The sequence below is a fragment of the Chelonia mydas genome, chromosome 3 (assembly GCF_015237465.2).
Source record: "Chelonia mydas isolate rCheMyd1 chromosome 3, rCheMyd1.pri.v2, whole genome shotgun sequence".
In the NCBI taxonomy this organism is placed as follows: Eukaryota; Metazoa; Chordata; order Testudines; family Cheloniidae; genus Chelonia; species Chelonia mydas.
In genome coordinates this window covers 130,711,659-130,724,802 of record NC_057851.1, presented here as the reverse complement: position 1 = coordinate 130,724,802, position 13,144 = coordinate 130,711,659, and the positions used below count along the sequence as shown (strand labels likewise).

Genomic DNA, 13,144 nt, shown 5'->3' with positions numbered 1-13,144 from the left:
CTGGATTCAACCCCATATTGACTTCATACGTTAGCTCTTGCAAGTCATTTATTCCCTCCCATGAATCTGGGAGAGAGAGAGAGGTTTAAATCCACGTCTCCTACCCCCCACATGAGTGCCTTAATCACCAGGCTATAGAGTCAGTCTCACTTGCTTTCTGTTTGGCACAATGAATATTTAAATATTTATACACAGTGGAATAGAGGGATTGAGAGCAACTCACCCCAAAATAGCCTCTAGCCTAGTGGTAAGGATGCTTCACCTAGGAGGAGGGAGATCTGACTACAAGTCCTTGTTCTATGGAGATTCAAACCTGGGTCTCCCGCATCCCAGGTATGTGCCCTAAGCATTGGACTAACGGCTATAAGGAGGAACACACACAGTCAAACTTGTGAATAATTTTGGGTCAACCAAAACTGCATTTTTCAATGAATAAACTATTCTCCTGAAAAATTTCACCCTGATCTACTTATAACCTTTTACTCCCTTGCACATGTGTGTAGGGTGAGGGACAACATTGCCCTTTGTGTGCCTCTGTTCCCCTGGGCATCTGACTTTGCCAAGGGTGCAAAAGTGAGTTGCTCCCTCCATATAGAATTTTGCTATATTGTATCCTTTCCCCCCCTCTCTACTGGCTTTTGTGTTCTTCATTGTGACATAGACATATTTAGATTTATGATGAGTGAATCCCAAAAGGTTCAGAGGTTCAACTTTAATAAACAGTCAAACATTCACATGTCAGCTTTATGAGGCTGTCTGAGATCTTCCTTCAAGCCCCCTCCTTCTCTGTGACCTTCTAAGGTTCCCATGGCCTGCCCCTCTGAAAACAATTTTCCTTCTCAACAGGCCTCAGTTCCATCCTTCCCAGTGATCAGCCCCCTCATTCTATTCTGTATCCTTTTTTCCCTGCAACTACTGTATTGGATTCTACATAGTGACATAGACATATGGTAACACCCATTGTTTCATGTTCTCTATGTATATAAATCTCTCCAGTGTATTTTCCACTGAATGCATCCCATGAAGTGAGCTGTAGCTCACAAAAGCTTATGCTCAAATAAATTGGTTAGTCTCTAAGGTGCCACAAGTCCTCCTTTTCTTTTTGCGAATACAGACTAACAGGGCTGCTACTCTGAAACCAGACATATACCATGGTCACTTTATCTTTTGATGATCTAGTGTCTCATATAAACTGAACTGCCTGATCTAAACTCCAAAGTTAAGAAAGAAAAACTGTACAAGAAAATGAGTTCTCTCTCTCCTTTCCCACATGTACAGGTGTGTGTGTACATATGTATTTGTTGTATATATATTTTTTCCACGTAAGAACGGAAATAGGGAGAAAAGGAATGTTTTATAATTTCTTCTCTCTTTTGGGAAATGTACTATCTACTTTTATTCTGTGTTTGCTGCTGCTCTGCACATGAGCACTATGTCCCGTTGTTGGAATCTGTTGTATTTTAAACAGTCAGGGAACTTCTTTGGTTTTCTTAAGAGAATTACGGCATCAACATGAGAGTAGGAGGGAACGCATTAAGGAGTTCTGCTTCATTCTCTAAACTTACAAAAAAAAAACCCCAATTCAACTGCAAGAAAAAGAGATGTTATTGGTCGGGTGAGTGTGGCACAGTGTGGCTGGGATGGGAGTGGGGGGGTACTTTGAGTTGCTGCGGTCGGGGATGGGGTTAGCAGGGGAAAAACTCAGGCTGACGGATTTGATTTAATTTATTTAATTTACTGGTACGAAAGAGACGGACTGATGGGGTTGGGATGCAGTGAGGGGTGGGGGAGCCCTTCCCCTCTAATTGTGATTGGCTGGTTTTCTCTGAGCTGCCTTGTTCATTGGTTGGCTCCTCAGCCCCGCAGGAGCCCCCCTCTCCCCTCCCCACCCCAGCCCTGGCTGGGTTTAAATCTTTGGGGGCTTCAGAGTTCCGCCGCCCGCGCTGGAGCTGCTGCCGCGCGCTGTGCAGGGAGGCGCCGGGCGAGGAGAGCATGTTCCCCGGGCGGAGCTGGGGATGGGCGCTGCTGTGGGCGCTGCTGGGGCTGGCCGTGCCCGGGGGCTGCCGGCCCCGCGGGGGGCTGCTCTTCCCCTTCGGCGCGGAGCGGGGTGACGCGGAGCTGGAGCCCGGGGACGACGTGAGCTCCCCGCCCCTGGAGCTCGGCACCCCGCTGCGCTTCTACGGCTCCAGAGTCCGCTCCCTCTACGTGAGTGCGGGGCTGGCGGGCGGGGGCTGCCGCGAGTCACTGGGCTGGGGCGAGGCAGATAATTAACCGGGTTGCTGCCGGGCCGCTCGGGTTCAGCACGTAGAAGATCCCCCCGTTTCCCTCCTCTCCAGCCGAGCGCTGCTGGAAGGGCGCTGCTGCGCCCCGGGGTAAGGCGCTGTACAATAGGCGACGTGGGGAGGTCTCCGAGCTGGAAGACTTTGGCTAACGACAGACCCAATGAAAAGCAGATGCCCCCCCCCCCTCTCCCAGCCCGCCTTTCTCGGCTGGGTAGCTCCCTCCCTGAAAGTGCTCTTGTTGCCTGGATTTCCGGGGGGTTTGTTCCACTACAGGGCGTAGGCTAAATGCAAAACTTACCAATGCAGATCGGAACTCTCCGAGCCAGATCCTCAGCAGGTGTAAATGCAGTTACTTCGGTGGAACTGGGCTGCTGTACATCAGAGAGGATCTAGCCTAGTGATTTTCAACTTTTTTTTTTCATTTGTGGGCCCCTAAAAAATTCAAATGGAGGTGCAGACCCCTTTGGAAATCTTAGCCTTAGTCTGCTGACCCCCAGGGGTCCATGGACCACAGGGTGAAAACCACTGTTCTGTGGTAAAGGCAACCTTTTGCCGACCCCTTAGGCACAGGTTGAAACAGACACAGACTCCGGGCACAGGTTGAAATCTAGCCCACTGTCTCCCCTAGGGTTGGACTTTTGAGTTAATTTGTTCCCTTAGGCAAGAACAGACTATCTTCTCCCCAGGAGTAGTGGTTTGAAAAGGGAGACAAGGTTGATGTTTTTGTTGCACTGGATTCTAAGATGACTATCAATTTTTCTTCACATACCAGGGGATTTTAAAAATATAGCCCCAAATAAGTGACCAGTGTGAATTCCTTGGTGGATTGCCTTGTATGGCTGTCTGTCTTGCTAGTGAAAGGAAAGAGTTGATGCTTTATATGGCGATTGTTGCTGGTGTGTTGCTTAAGTTGCATTAGCACCTTGACTCAAAACTATATCACCTGGCTGTAGATTGACATACATTTATAATATGTTTTGTCATAAAATCTTAATTTACAGGGTCATAAGGCTTTATTTTATATCAGGTTTCTGATCAACCCACTGCTAAATACTGTAGCTCTGTCTGTATTACCAAGTCTGTATTGGGAGGCCATGGATATGCGGTCTGCAGGGGGAAAAGGCACATAACAGCTTAGCCAGAGTGTGTACAGATTTTGAAATACTAGCTGTTCTCCTGGAGCTAAGAAATATCACTTTCATACTATATGTGTTGTGTGAGCTGCAGAATTAGAGCAAAAAATATCTAACCAAAAACTGACAAATTCAAGACTGATATATCTGTGCTTAAATTGTGTTCTGACCCCCTCCACTTCACTCCTTATCACTGTCTTGGGAACTCTCAGCATGATGTTAGTTGCTAAGAGAACTGCTAGTGTGGTGGGGTAAGTGTGTGCATACTATCCAGAATAACTTACTATCTATGTATGACTTGAATCACGTGCTAATTCAGACAGCTATTAACACATGACAGTGAAAATGGGATGTATCAGTATTTTTGTTGAAAATGAACTATCTAGGTATTAAAAGTGCTGGAAAAAGTGATGTATAGCCATAGAAACTAGAACCTGAGCTGGAATTTCAGTTGGGCATAAATATCTAATTCTGAGTTCCTTTAAAGGGAGAGGAGAACTCACACACTTTTTATTTAGTGTTTTCTACGAAATGTATATATTTAATTATATATATGGAATGCTTTAGGTTTTGTTTCCTGTTGCATTGTGGTGTCACATGGTATCCAATGAAGGCAGAGACCAAAAAGTCCATTTAAGAGCTGTGTATAATGACAGGTTTCAGAGTAGCAGCCCTGTTAGTTTGTATCCGCAAAAAGAAAAGGAGTACTTGTGGCACCTTAGAGACTTTTCCCCTGCTTTCCTGCTGGTAATAGCTCACCTTTCCTGATCACTCTCCTTACAGTGTGTATGGTAACACCCATTGTTTCATGTTCTCTGTGTATATAAATCTCCCCACTGTATTTTCCACTGAATGCATCCGATGCTGTAGCGCACAAAAGCTTATGCTCAAATAAATTTGTTATTCTCTAAGGTGCCACAAGTACTCCTTTTCCATTTAAGAGCTAGTAAGTTTCAAATAATCTGAAACATTCAATTATGCGTTTTTATCAGTAACTTCAAGACTTGCACAGACCTTATGTAAATGAAATTTTTATAGTGTATGATATTTCAGCACTGCGTTTGTTTGTTTTAACTCCTTTTAATAATGACCAGGCAAGTGTCCACACTGATTCTCTTAGATTTTATCACCTGCTTTATTTTTATAGTTTTATATGTGGTATTATTTCCATGGCTGCAGACTCTGCAGATAAGTGGTATTTGAATGGCTTTTTTCCTTTCTCTGTGGCAGGACCAAGGGGATAGCTTGTTAATAAATAATACTTATTTGTATTATTGTAGTGCCTAAGTGCCCTATTATGCAGCAGGACCCTGTTGTGCTAGGCAAACACAGAACAAAAAGGCAGTCCCTTCTCCAAAGAGCTTGCAATCTAAGTCTAAGACAAAAGACAGCTGATGGGTACAGATAGATAGGGCAGTACAAGGAAACAACGAGACAATATTGGTTACCATATTAGACAGTGGTGCAGTAATGGTGCCTTGAAGGTTTTCTTACGTGAATTCTAGTCTGTACCTTCAGTTGTTGTTTGCTGTTTGTATTCTGGTAGCATCCACAGTGTTCTCTAACTGTCTGCCCATAGGAACATTATAAGTCAGTGTTTTCCAGGAAGAACCTATGGTCAGAGGTACTTGTTCAGTGTAAAGTGTGAGGCCACTAAGTGGAGTGGGGGTTATTTGGACTGCAGCATCACCAATAGACTGATAACAATCAGTCCTGTGCTCCTTTTCATGAGATCTGCGGGGTGCAATCTTTCAGTTTTTTTCTATGTTGAACTTGCTGTGACTATTTCACACTTTTATTGGCATGCCAAGTGAAGACTGATACTGATATCCATGTGTTAATATGGCAGCAGAACCTGGCCTAGACCATCGCTTAATGACTGTCTTTTTTCCTGAGATCTTGTCAGAGATCTGATGTGTTTTAAAAGCCTATTGTTGACCAGACATACTACACTGCCTTTAACAATGTTAACCTGGTTCAGTTAAAGCTGAACCTTCTAAAATCACACTTTGAGTGCTTCATAGGCATGCTTAGTAACTTAACTTTCCAGTGAACATGAATATCTTTTCAGGTGCACACTGAATGAGGCAGACCCTCACAAGAGCCATTATAAATTGAATTAGTTTAATTATCTGGCATTTTGTCCATCGTACCAGCCAGAATGATTATTTGGAATAAAAAAAATTATTCTGGAATAGAGTGCCCACTTGAAGGAATTTTACCAAAAGTGTTTTATACTTTTTCTATTAAACTACATATACAATATTACTCTTGAGAAACAGAATTTACAAAAAGTACTGCTAGTTGATAAATATATTAACTGATAATATACTAATTTATAGAATCCCTGAAATAATTTTTTTAATACTTTAAAAATTCTTGGGTCAGTTTAGGTTGTTGTGATGAAATGTGCATTTCTTTATACTTGATAAGAAACGCTTTCCATATTATTCTTAACTTTTGGGTGCTTTATTTTTGCAATCTTAATGTTTATTAATGTAGGTTTCATTAAATGTAATTCTGTATATATATTCTAACAGTTGAGATGAAAAGAGGTGCTTGAACTAATAGTCCATAGGCATTTCAGTGAAGGACCTTCTAATCTAGAACTAAATCTTAGCTCCACCCCTTTTTGCTCTGACCATCAGTTTGACAGGACACAGTGTAACAGTTATGTATTTGTTTAGTGGATATCACCTGAGGAATGATTTAGAGAGGTCTGAGGTTATTTCCTTTTGGAAAGCAGTCTTTTAACTAAACTTGATTTAATTTGTTTTATTACATTTGTAAACTTGTTTAATTTATACTTTTAAATTTTGGCCTTGTTCATGTTAGAAAGTTTTGTTGCTTTAACTGTACCAACACTCAGTTATGCAAACAAACAACCTTATTTGTCAAAAGCTAATTTTTACCCAGAAAGTGTCATGTCCCCACAATGTCTGGTAATTACACTCCAAAAAACAAACAAACCATGTACTGGTTTGAAAATTTGATTTTACAAAAGTATTCAGTGTCATTTTCCTACCCCGCTCACTGCTGCCCCATTTGACTAATCGAGATAGAGCTGTATATAGTGTGTCTGGTATGTTTTACTACAAACCAGAAATGTAACTTGACAATGTGTAATCCAGCAGTTTAAAATGCTAAAAAAAATCTGCCACCACTTCCTGTCATTTTAAATAGAGTAATACCCTAAAAGGCCAAAAAAAACCCAAAACCTGTTCAGCTGTTACTGTCTTTAGACAACACAAAACTTCAGCTTTTTTGTCTTTTTTTTTTAAATAAAAATATTTCTTTATTAAACTGTAATATATATATCTCAATTTTTGGGCTTTCACTTAGTTGTATCAACATTAATAAAAATGTGTATTTATATGAGTTTAAAGGGACATCGTAAAGTTAAATAATACTTTAAAAAAACAAATTTCCTTACGTATGTTAATAAAATGCATTAATTCTTAAATTTTGAAATTTAAAAAACAACTTTTCACTACTTATGATGGGTGCTTATTCTGTGCACTTGACTCACTTTACACCAGGAATCCAGACTGCTCGGTTTCTAATATTTGTTTTTCAGTGTTTCAATAGTCTGGTTCTTTTGCAGTAGAACAATAGTACAATGCTATGAAGTGAGCTGTAGCTCACGAAAGCTTATGCTCAAATAAATTGGTTAGTCTCTAAGGTGCCACTAGTACTCCTTTTCTTAGTACAATGCTTGGTTGCATATAATGCAGGGTAATGTTTAAATCTGAATAGAACATCTCCTTTGAAAAACAAAACATGAAGATATTCAATTGTTTTTTGAGAAACCAACAAAATTACTTGACAGCAACCCACTCTGGGGAGCTATTGCCACAGAACGTCTCTTCCTCTTCTGCCGCTAAGAGCTGTGGGAAGGCAGGGGGGGTCGCAGGGCATCCTGATTCCTGTCCCAATGCTCCGTGATGCATTGCTTCACATCTCAGCAATCCCTGTGCTTCCATCCACATTTGGCGCCATGTTTCAACCGTTTATGTACTGCGGGCCCTGCCTCTTTGGGCTGCAGGAATGGATCCTGCACTGTTGACCAATATGCTGCTCGCTCTCACTAAAACGTCACGAGTGGCAGTGGAGTTATTCCTTAAACTACAAAAGCAAGAGGCATGCAACATTGATCTCGCCATGTGTAGTAGCTACGACACAAGATTGCTTGTGGCATTCACGGAGGTGCTGACCACAGTGAAACGCCGCTTTTGGGCTCGGGAAACAAGCACTGAGTGGTGGGATCACATTGTCATGCACGTCTGGGATGACGAGCAGTGGCTGCAGAAGTTTTGGATGAGGAAAGCCACATTCATGGGCCTGTGTGATGAGCTCACCCCAGCCCTGCGGTGCAAGGACATGAAAATGAGAGCTGACCTGCCGTTAGAGGAGCGTGTGGCTATTGCTCTGTGGAAGCTGGCTACTCCAGACTGCTACCGATGGATTGCTAACCAGTTCGGAGTGGGAAAGTCAACCACTGGACTCATGTTGATGGAAGTGTGCAGGGCCATTAATCGCATCCTGCTCCGAAAGACTGTGACTCTGGGCAATGTGCGTGCCATTGTGGATGGCTTTGCACAAATGGGCTTCCCTACTGTGGAGGGGCGATAGATGGCACACATATTCCAATTCTGGCACCAGACGGCGATAGATGGCACCAAGTACATTAATCGCAAGGGGTATTTCTGAATGGTTCTCCAGGTGCTTGTGGATCACCATGGGCATTTCACGGACATTAATGCAGGCTGGTCCGGAAAGGTGCATGATGCACATATCTTTTGGAACACTGGCCTGTGCAGGAAGCTGCAAGCAGGGACTTTCTTCCTGGACTAGAAGATGACCGTAAGGGAAGTTGAAATGCCCATTGTGATCCTGGGAGACCCCCGCCTACCCCTTAATGCCCTGGCTTATGAAGCCATACACGGGGCAACTTGACAGCAGCAAGGAGCAGTTCAACAACAGGCTGAGCAAGTGCAGAATGATTGTTGAGTGTGCTTTTGGCCATTTAAAGGCCTGCTAGCACAGCCTCTATGGGAAGCTGGACCCAGCCAATAACAATATTCCAATGCTTATAGCCTATGCTCCATAGTATTTGTGAAGGGAAGGGTGAAAGCTTCACTTAGGCCTGGACCGCTGAGGCTCAGTGCCTGGAGGCTGAGTTTGAACAGCCAGAGACCAGGGATATTTAGAGGGGTGCAGCGTGAGGCCATAAGGATCAGGGATGCTTTGAGGCAGCAATTTGAAGCTGAAAGCCACTAATATTTGTTGCTATGCTCGGGAGTGCTTGTAATGCTAGGAGGTGATTGGTGCAGATGATGCAATATGAAGGCTTAACATAATTGTCTATTGCTTTGCAGGACTCTGTTTGCTTTCAATTAATAGAATAAAAATTGCTTTCAAACCAACACAATTATTTTATTGAAAAACAACTGGAGGAGAGAGGCAAACAACAACAACAAAAACATCGGTGAGGGGGATGGGAGAAGGGAACATCCCAGGACGAGGTGACGTCCCGGGACAGCTAAAGATTTGTGTATGTCCAGGGATCATATCCAGCCTTCTCCTTTGGAGTACAATGCAGTGGGTACTGTACTTCAGCAGGGCCAAACTGCAGAGGGATGGGTGTTGAGTGTAGTGGGTAGTGGGAGTCCACAGTGCTAGACTGTGAGGGGGAGGAGTGGAATGCTGTGGGTATAGACTGGAGGCAGGAGGTTGATAAGAGTGTGTTGGCAGCGTCTGGGGGGAGCATGGGAAAGAGTTTTGCGACAGTGGCTGCAGGGACGGCAGGCACAGAACTGCTCAGTATGTTAGTATCGAGTGTCTAGTATCTGCTAGGTTTCAGAGTAACAGCCGTGTTAGTCTGTATTCGCAAAAAGAAAAGGAGTACTTGTGGCACCTTAGAGACTAACCAATTTATTTGAGCATAAGCTTTTGTGAGCTACAGCTCATTTCATCGGATGCGTACAGTGGAAAATACAGAAGATGTTTGTTTTTATGCACACAAATCATGAAAAAATGGGTGTTTATCACTACAAAAGGTTTTCTCTGCCCCCACCCCACTCTCCTGCTGGTAATAGCTTATGTAAAGTGATCACTCTCCTTACAATGTGTATGATAATCAAGGTGGGCCATTTCCAGCACAAATCCACGTTTTCTCCCCCCCCACACGCACCCCCCCCAAACAAACCCACTCTCCTGTTGGTAATAGCTTATGTAAAGTGATCACTCTCCTTACAATGTGTATGATAATCAAGGTGGGCCATTTCCAGCACAAATCCAGGTTTTCTCCCCCCCCCACACACAGACAAACCCACTCTCCTGTTGGTAATATCTTATCTATTACCAACAGGAGAATGGGTTTGTGGCGGGCGGGGGGCGGGGGGGGAAGAAAACCTGGATTTGTGCTGGAAATGGCCCACCTTGATTATCATACACATTGTAAGGAGAGTGATCACTTTACATAAGCTATTACCAGCAGGAGAGTGGGGTGGGGGGAGAGAAAACTTTTTGTAGTGATAAACACCCATTTTTTCATGATTTGTGTGTATAAAAACAAACGTCTTCTGTATTTTCCACAGTATGCATCCGATGAAGTGAGCTGTAGCTCACGAAAGCTTATGCTCAAATAAATTGGTTAGTCTCTAAGATGCCACAAGTACTCCTGGAGTGTGTCTGCTTGGCGCGCCATAACATTTAAGAACCTCTCCATGGCTTCATTGTGGCACGCCACATTCTCCTTTCAGTCCCTCTTCTCGCTGTCCCGCCACTCCTTCAATTCCTGCTTCTCAGCCATGGAATACATCATAACATTATGCAGAAAGTCCTCCCTAGTTCTTCTTGGCCACTTTCTAATTCTGCACAGCCATTCAGCCGCCGATAACAAAGAGGGAAGCTGGGCTCCCAAGGTCATCTCTGTGAAGTTTAAATGCAACATTTTACAGAAACAGTATTGTTTGCAACACACAGAACACTGATTCAGTGATTTAAAACACAGCCAGTACTCACACACCTGTCACTAACTGGCTGGCCCCAGGCAAGCACACATAAGCCACAAAATGGTGAGTAGCTGCAGGGGCAGGGTAAGTCACTCTTCCTGGTCCCTGCTGTACACTGGGCATGTGGCTCTTGGGGAGAGCCAGCATTATACGGGGGGCCCTGATAATCATTCCTGTCCCCACGCTTTCCACAGGATGTGATCATTATGGAAGATATCTCGCTGCTGAGGGCGAGCAGGGAATCAAGGGAGGGTCTTCTCCAAGACTGTGGCTTCCGCCCTGGCCCCTATGCGGCTCGCCTGTGTGCAGCAATGGTGTGTGGTGTCTTCCCCGCCCGGTGACGACACAGTGGTGCAGGAAAGTTACCGTTAATGGGGCAAGAAACAAAGCTGCTCTGCCAAAGAACCTGTGACAGCAGATTGCCCAGTATCTCCATGAGAGTTTCCTGGAGATCTCTGAGGCAGATTTCCACGAAGTGAGGGAGTCAACAGCCTGTTCCGCTGCTCAGACTAGGCATGCGGTGGGAGACAAGCCTGCTTTCTGCAACCCTCCTGCCCCCAACACCTCGCTTCAGTGATTCCCAAAATCAAATCCACTTACCAGGGGCCTCCTCTCCTGTTTGCGCTTCGCCAACATCCGCCTGCTGTGACTGGCTAGCCTTCTCTGGGGTAGAAAAGAGCTCCTGGCTACATGCATCTCTGACCTCTGAGTCATCCTCTGCCTCTGGGTCCCCCTCCCCTCCTCCTCCAGGATTTCTTCCTCTTGGCTCGGTCCACTCTTGACTGACACATGAGCCACCAAAATATCCACAGTGGTCTTCGCAGTGGAGTTGGGATTGCCACTGAGTATTGCGTCCAGCTCTTTGTAGAACTAGCAGCTCGTGGGCGCAGCACCAGAGCGGCGGTTTGCCTCTCGCACCTTGTGGTAGGAATTCCACAGCTCCTTCACTTTGACCATGCACTGCAGTGTGTCCCGATCATGATCCCTTTCTGTCATGCATCATGAAATCTGTCCATAGGTGGTATATCCGTACTGCTGGAGCACAGCTGGGACTGGACAGCCTCCTCTCCCCAAATTCCGATGTGGTCCAGCAGCTTGGCATTGCTCCAAGCGGGGGATCGCCTGGTGCATGGAGCAGGCATGGCTTCCTGGAAAGATGCTCTGAGACCATTGCTCGCATCACCGAGCAAACAGGAAGGGGACTTTCAAAATTCCAAAGGAATTTACGGGGTGGGGATGATGGTTGGTCACCTGAGGGCAGGGCAGTAGAGTTCAAACCGATGACCAGAGAGGCGAGAACAGGCATTGTGCGACACCTCCTGGAGCCCAGTCGCAGCGCTGTAATCTACCACAGTGTCTACACTGGCATCACGGCGCTGTAGCCCCAGTGCAGAAAGGTGTTGGGTGAGTTTTTTACAGCACTGCAACTGTGCGGTTTCTGCGCACTGAGTGGCTTGGCACTGTGTAAACCTTGGGAGTTACAGCACAGAAAGCTGCTTTACTGTGCAGAAACTTGCCAGTGTAGACAGGACCTACAGTTACAGCAATCTTGAATGCAAGGAAGGAATGTGAGGAATGGCTTGATTGTGCCATTTGCACAAAGCCCTAAGCAGGGAAGTTGGGAGGAAGATCTATTGGTTGATCTGTTGGGGAAAGTTGCACAACATCTCTGCTCCTTCTGTGGGGGGCACATGATGATGCTGCTGATCCCTCACTTTCATCAGCCCCAAGCTCTCCTACAAGTGTATAATGTCATCCATACCATTGCTCCTGGGTCTTACAGTGTAGAAGTAGTGTGGTCCAGATTCTAAGATGGTGTCAATCTGAATAGCTCCATTGACATTAATGGAACTACACTAGTTTGCATTAGGTGAGAATCTGGCTCACTGGTTAGTCAACAAAGTAATTGTCCTAAGTATTTATTTATCCATTTTAAAATTCTAAGTTTGAGTATTTACTTCATTACTTTCATCCAGGGCTGGCCTTATCGGTGGGCGACATGGGTGACTGCCTAGGGCACCATGGTCGGGGGTACTGTGGTCAAGAGGCAAGGAGTGGGTTGGGCCTGGAGTGCAAGGCCACAGAAGGGAGCTTGGGGCAATGGGAGTGGGGAAGGCATCAGGCACCTGGGGAGGAAGTGGGGGCCAGCGGTGATGGCGGAACTAATGGGAAAGCAGCAGGAGTCTGGGAGGATGAGTAGGGGGTGGGGAGAGGCAGTGGGTGCCAGGGGCACCAAAATACAGGCTTGCCCAGGGTGCCATTTTCCCTAAAGCCAGCCCTGCTTCCATATCTAGCAGCACTCTTATGTAAACATTTTTAATAGCATAATGGCTAGTATCTAGTCATCTAAGAGAATCCATACAAAAGACTGCTTGCACTGGGTTTTGATCTATAAAGATTGAGAGTTTTGGAGTTTGTGAGGTGTGCTTATTTTGTACTGATTTGCCATAAGCAGAGGTGAATGTGGTAACCTGTGAAGTACAGCTGTTTGAAATCTCATCCTTCAGAGAGAAGAATGTTCAGTTCTTAATGTACCTTGTTGCTGAACCATGAGAAGCTAAAACCCCAAGATCCCTCCAAATAGATATAAAAAGTTGTTTTGGGGATTGTCCTACAGGTTGTTAAACTTGACTTCTCTCATAAATACAAGCTTCAGCTTCACTGATATTAGGTATTTGAGAACCAGAAATGTTTCAGTGGGTTTGAAAATACT

General features: G+C 44.8%; 1 protein-coding gene across 1 annotated transcript in view; it reads left to right on the top strand.

Moving 5' to 3' along the window:
- Positions 1–1,661: 1,661 nt before the first annotated feature.
- Positions 1,662–13,144, top strand: part of NID1 (nidogen 1) — an 80,714-nt gene continuing 69,231 nt past the window's right edge. Inside the window, exon 1 of the mRNA XM_037895290.2 lies at positions 1,662–2,205. Within this exon, the coding sequence (XP_037751218.1) occupies positions 1,993–2,205 (213 nt within the window). The 5' untranslated portion in view covers positions 1,662–1,992. The remainder of the gene's footprint in view (positions 2,206–13,144) is intronic.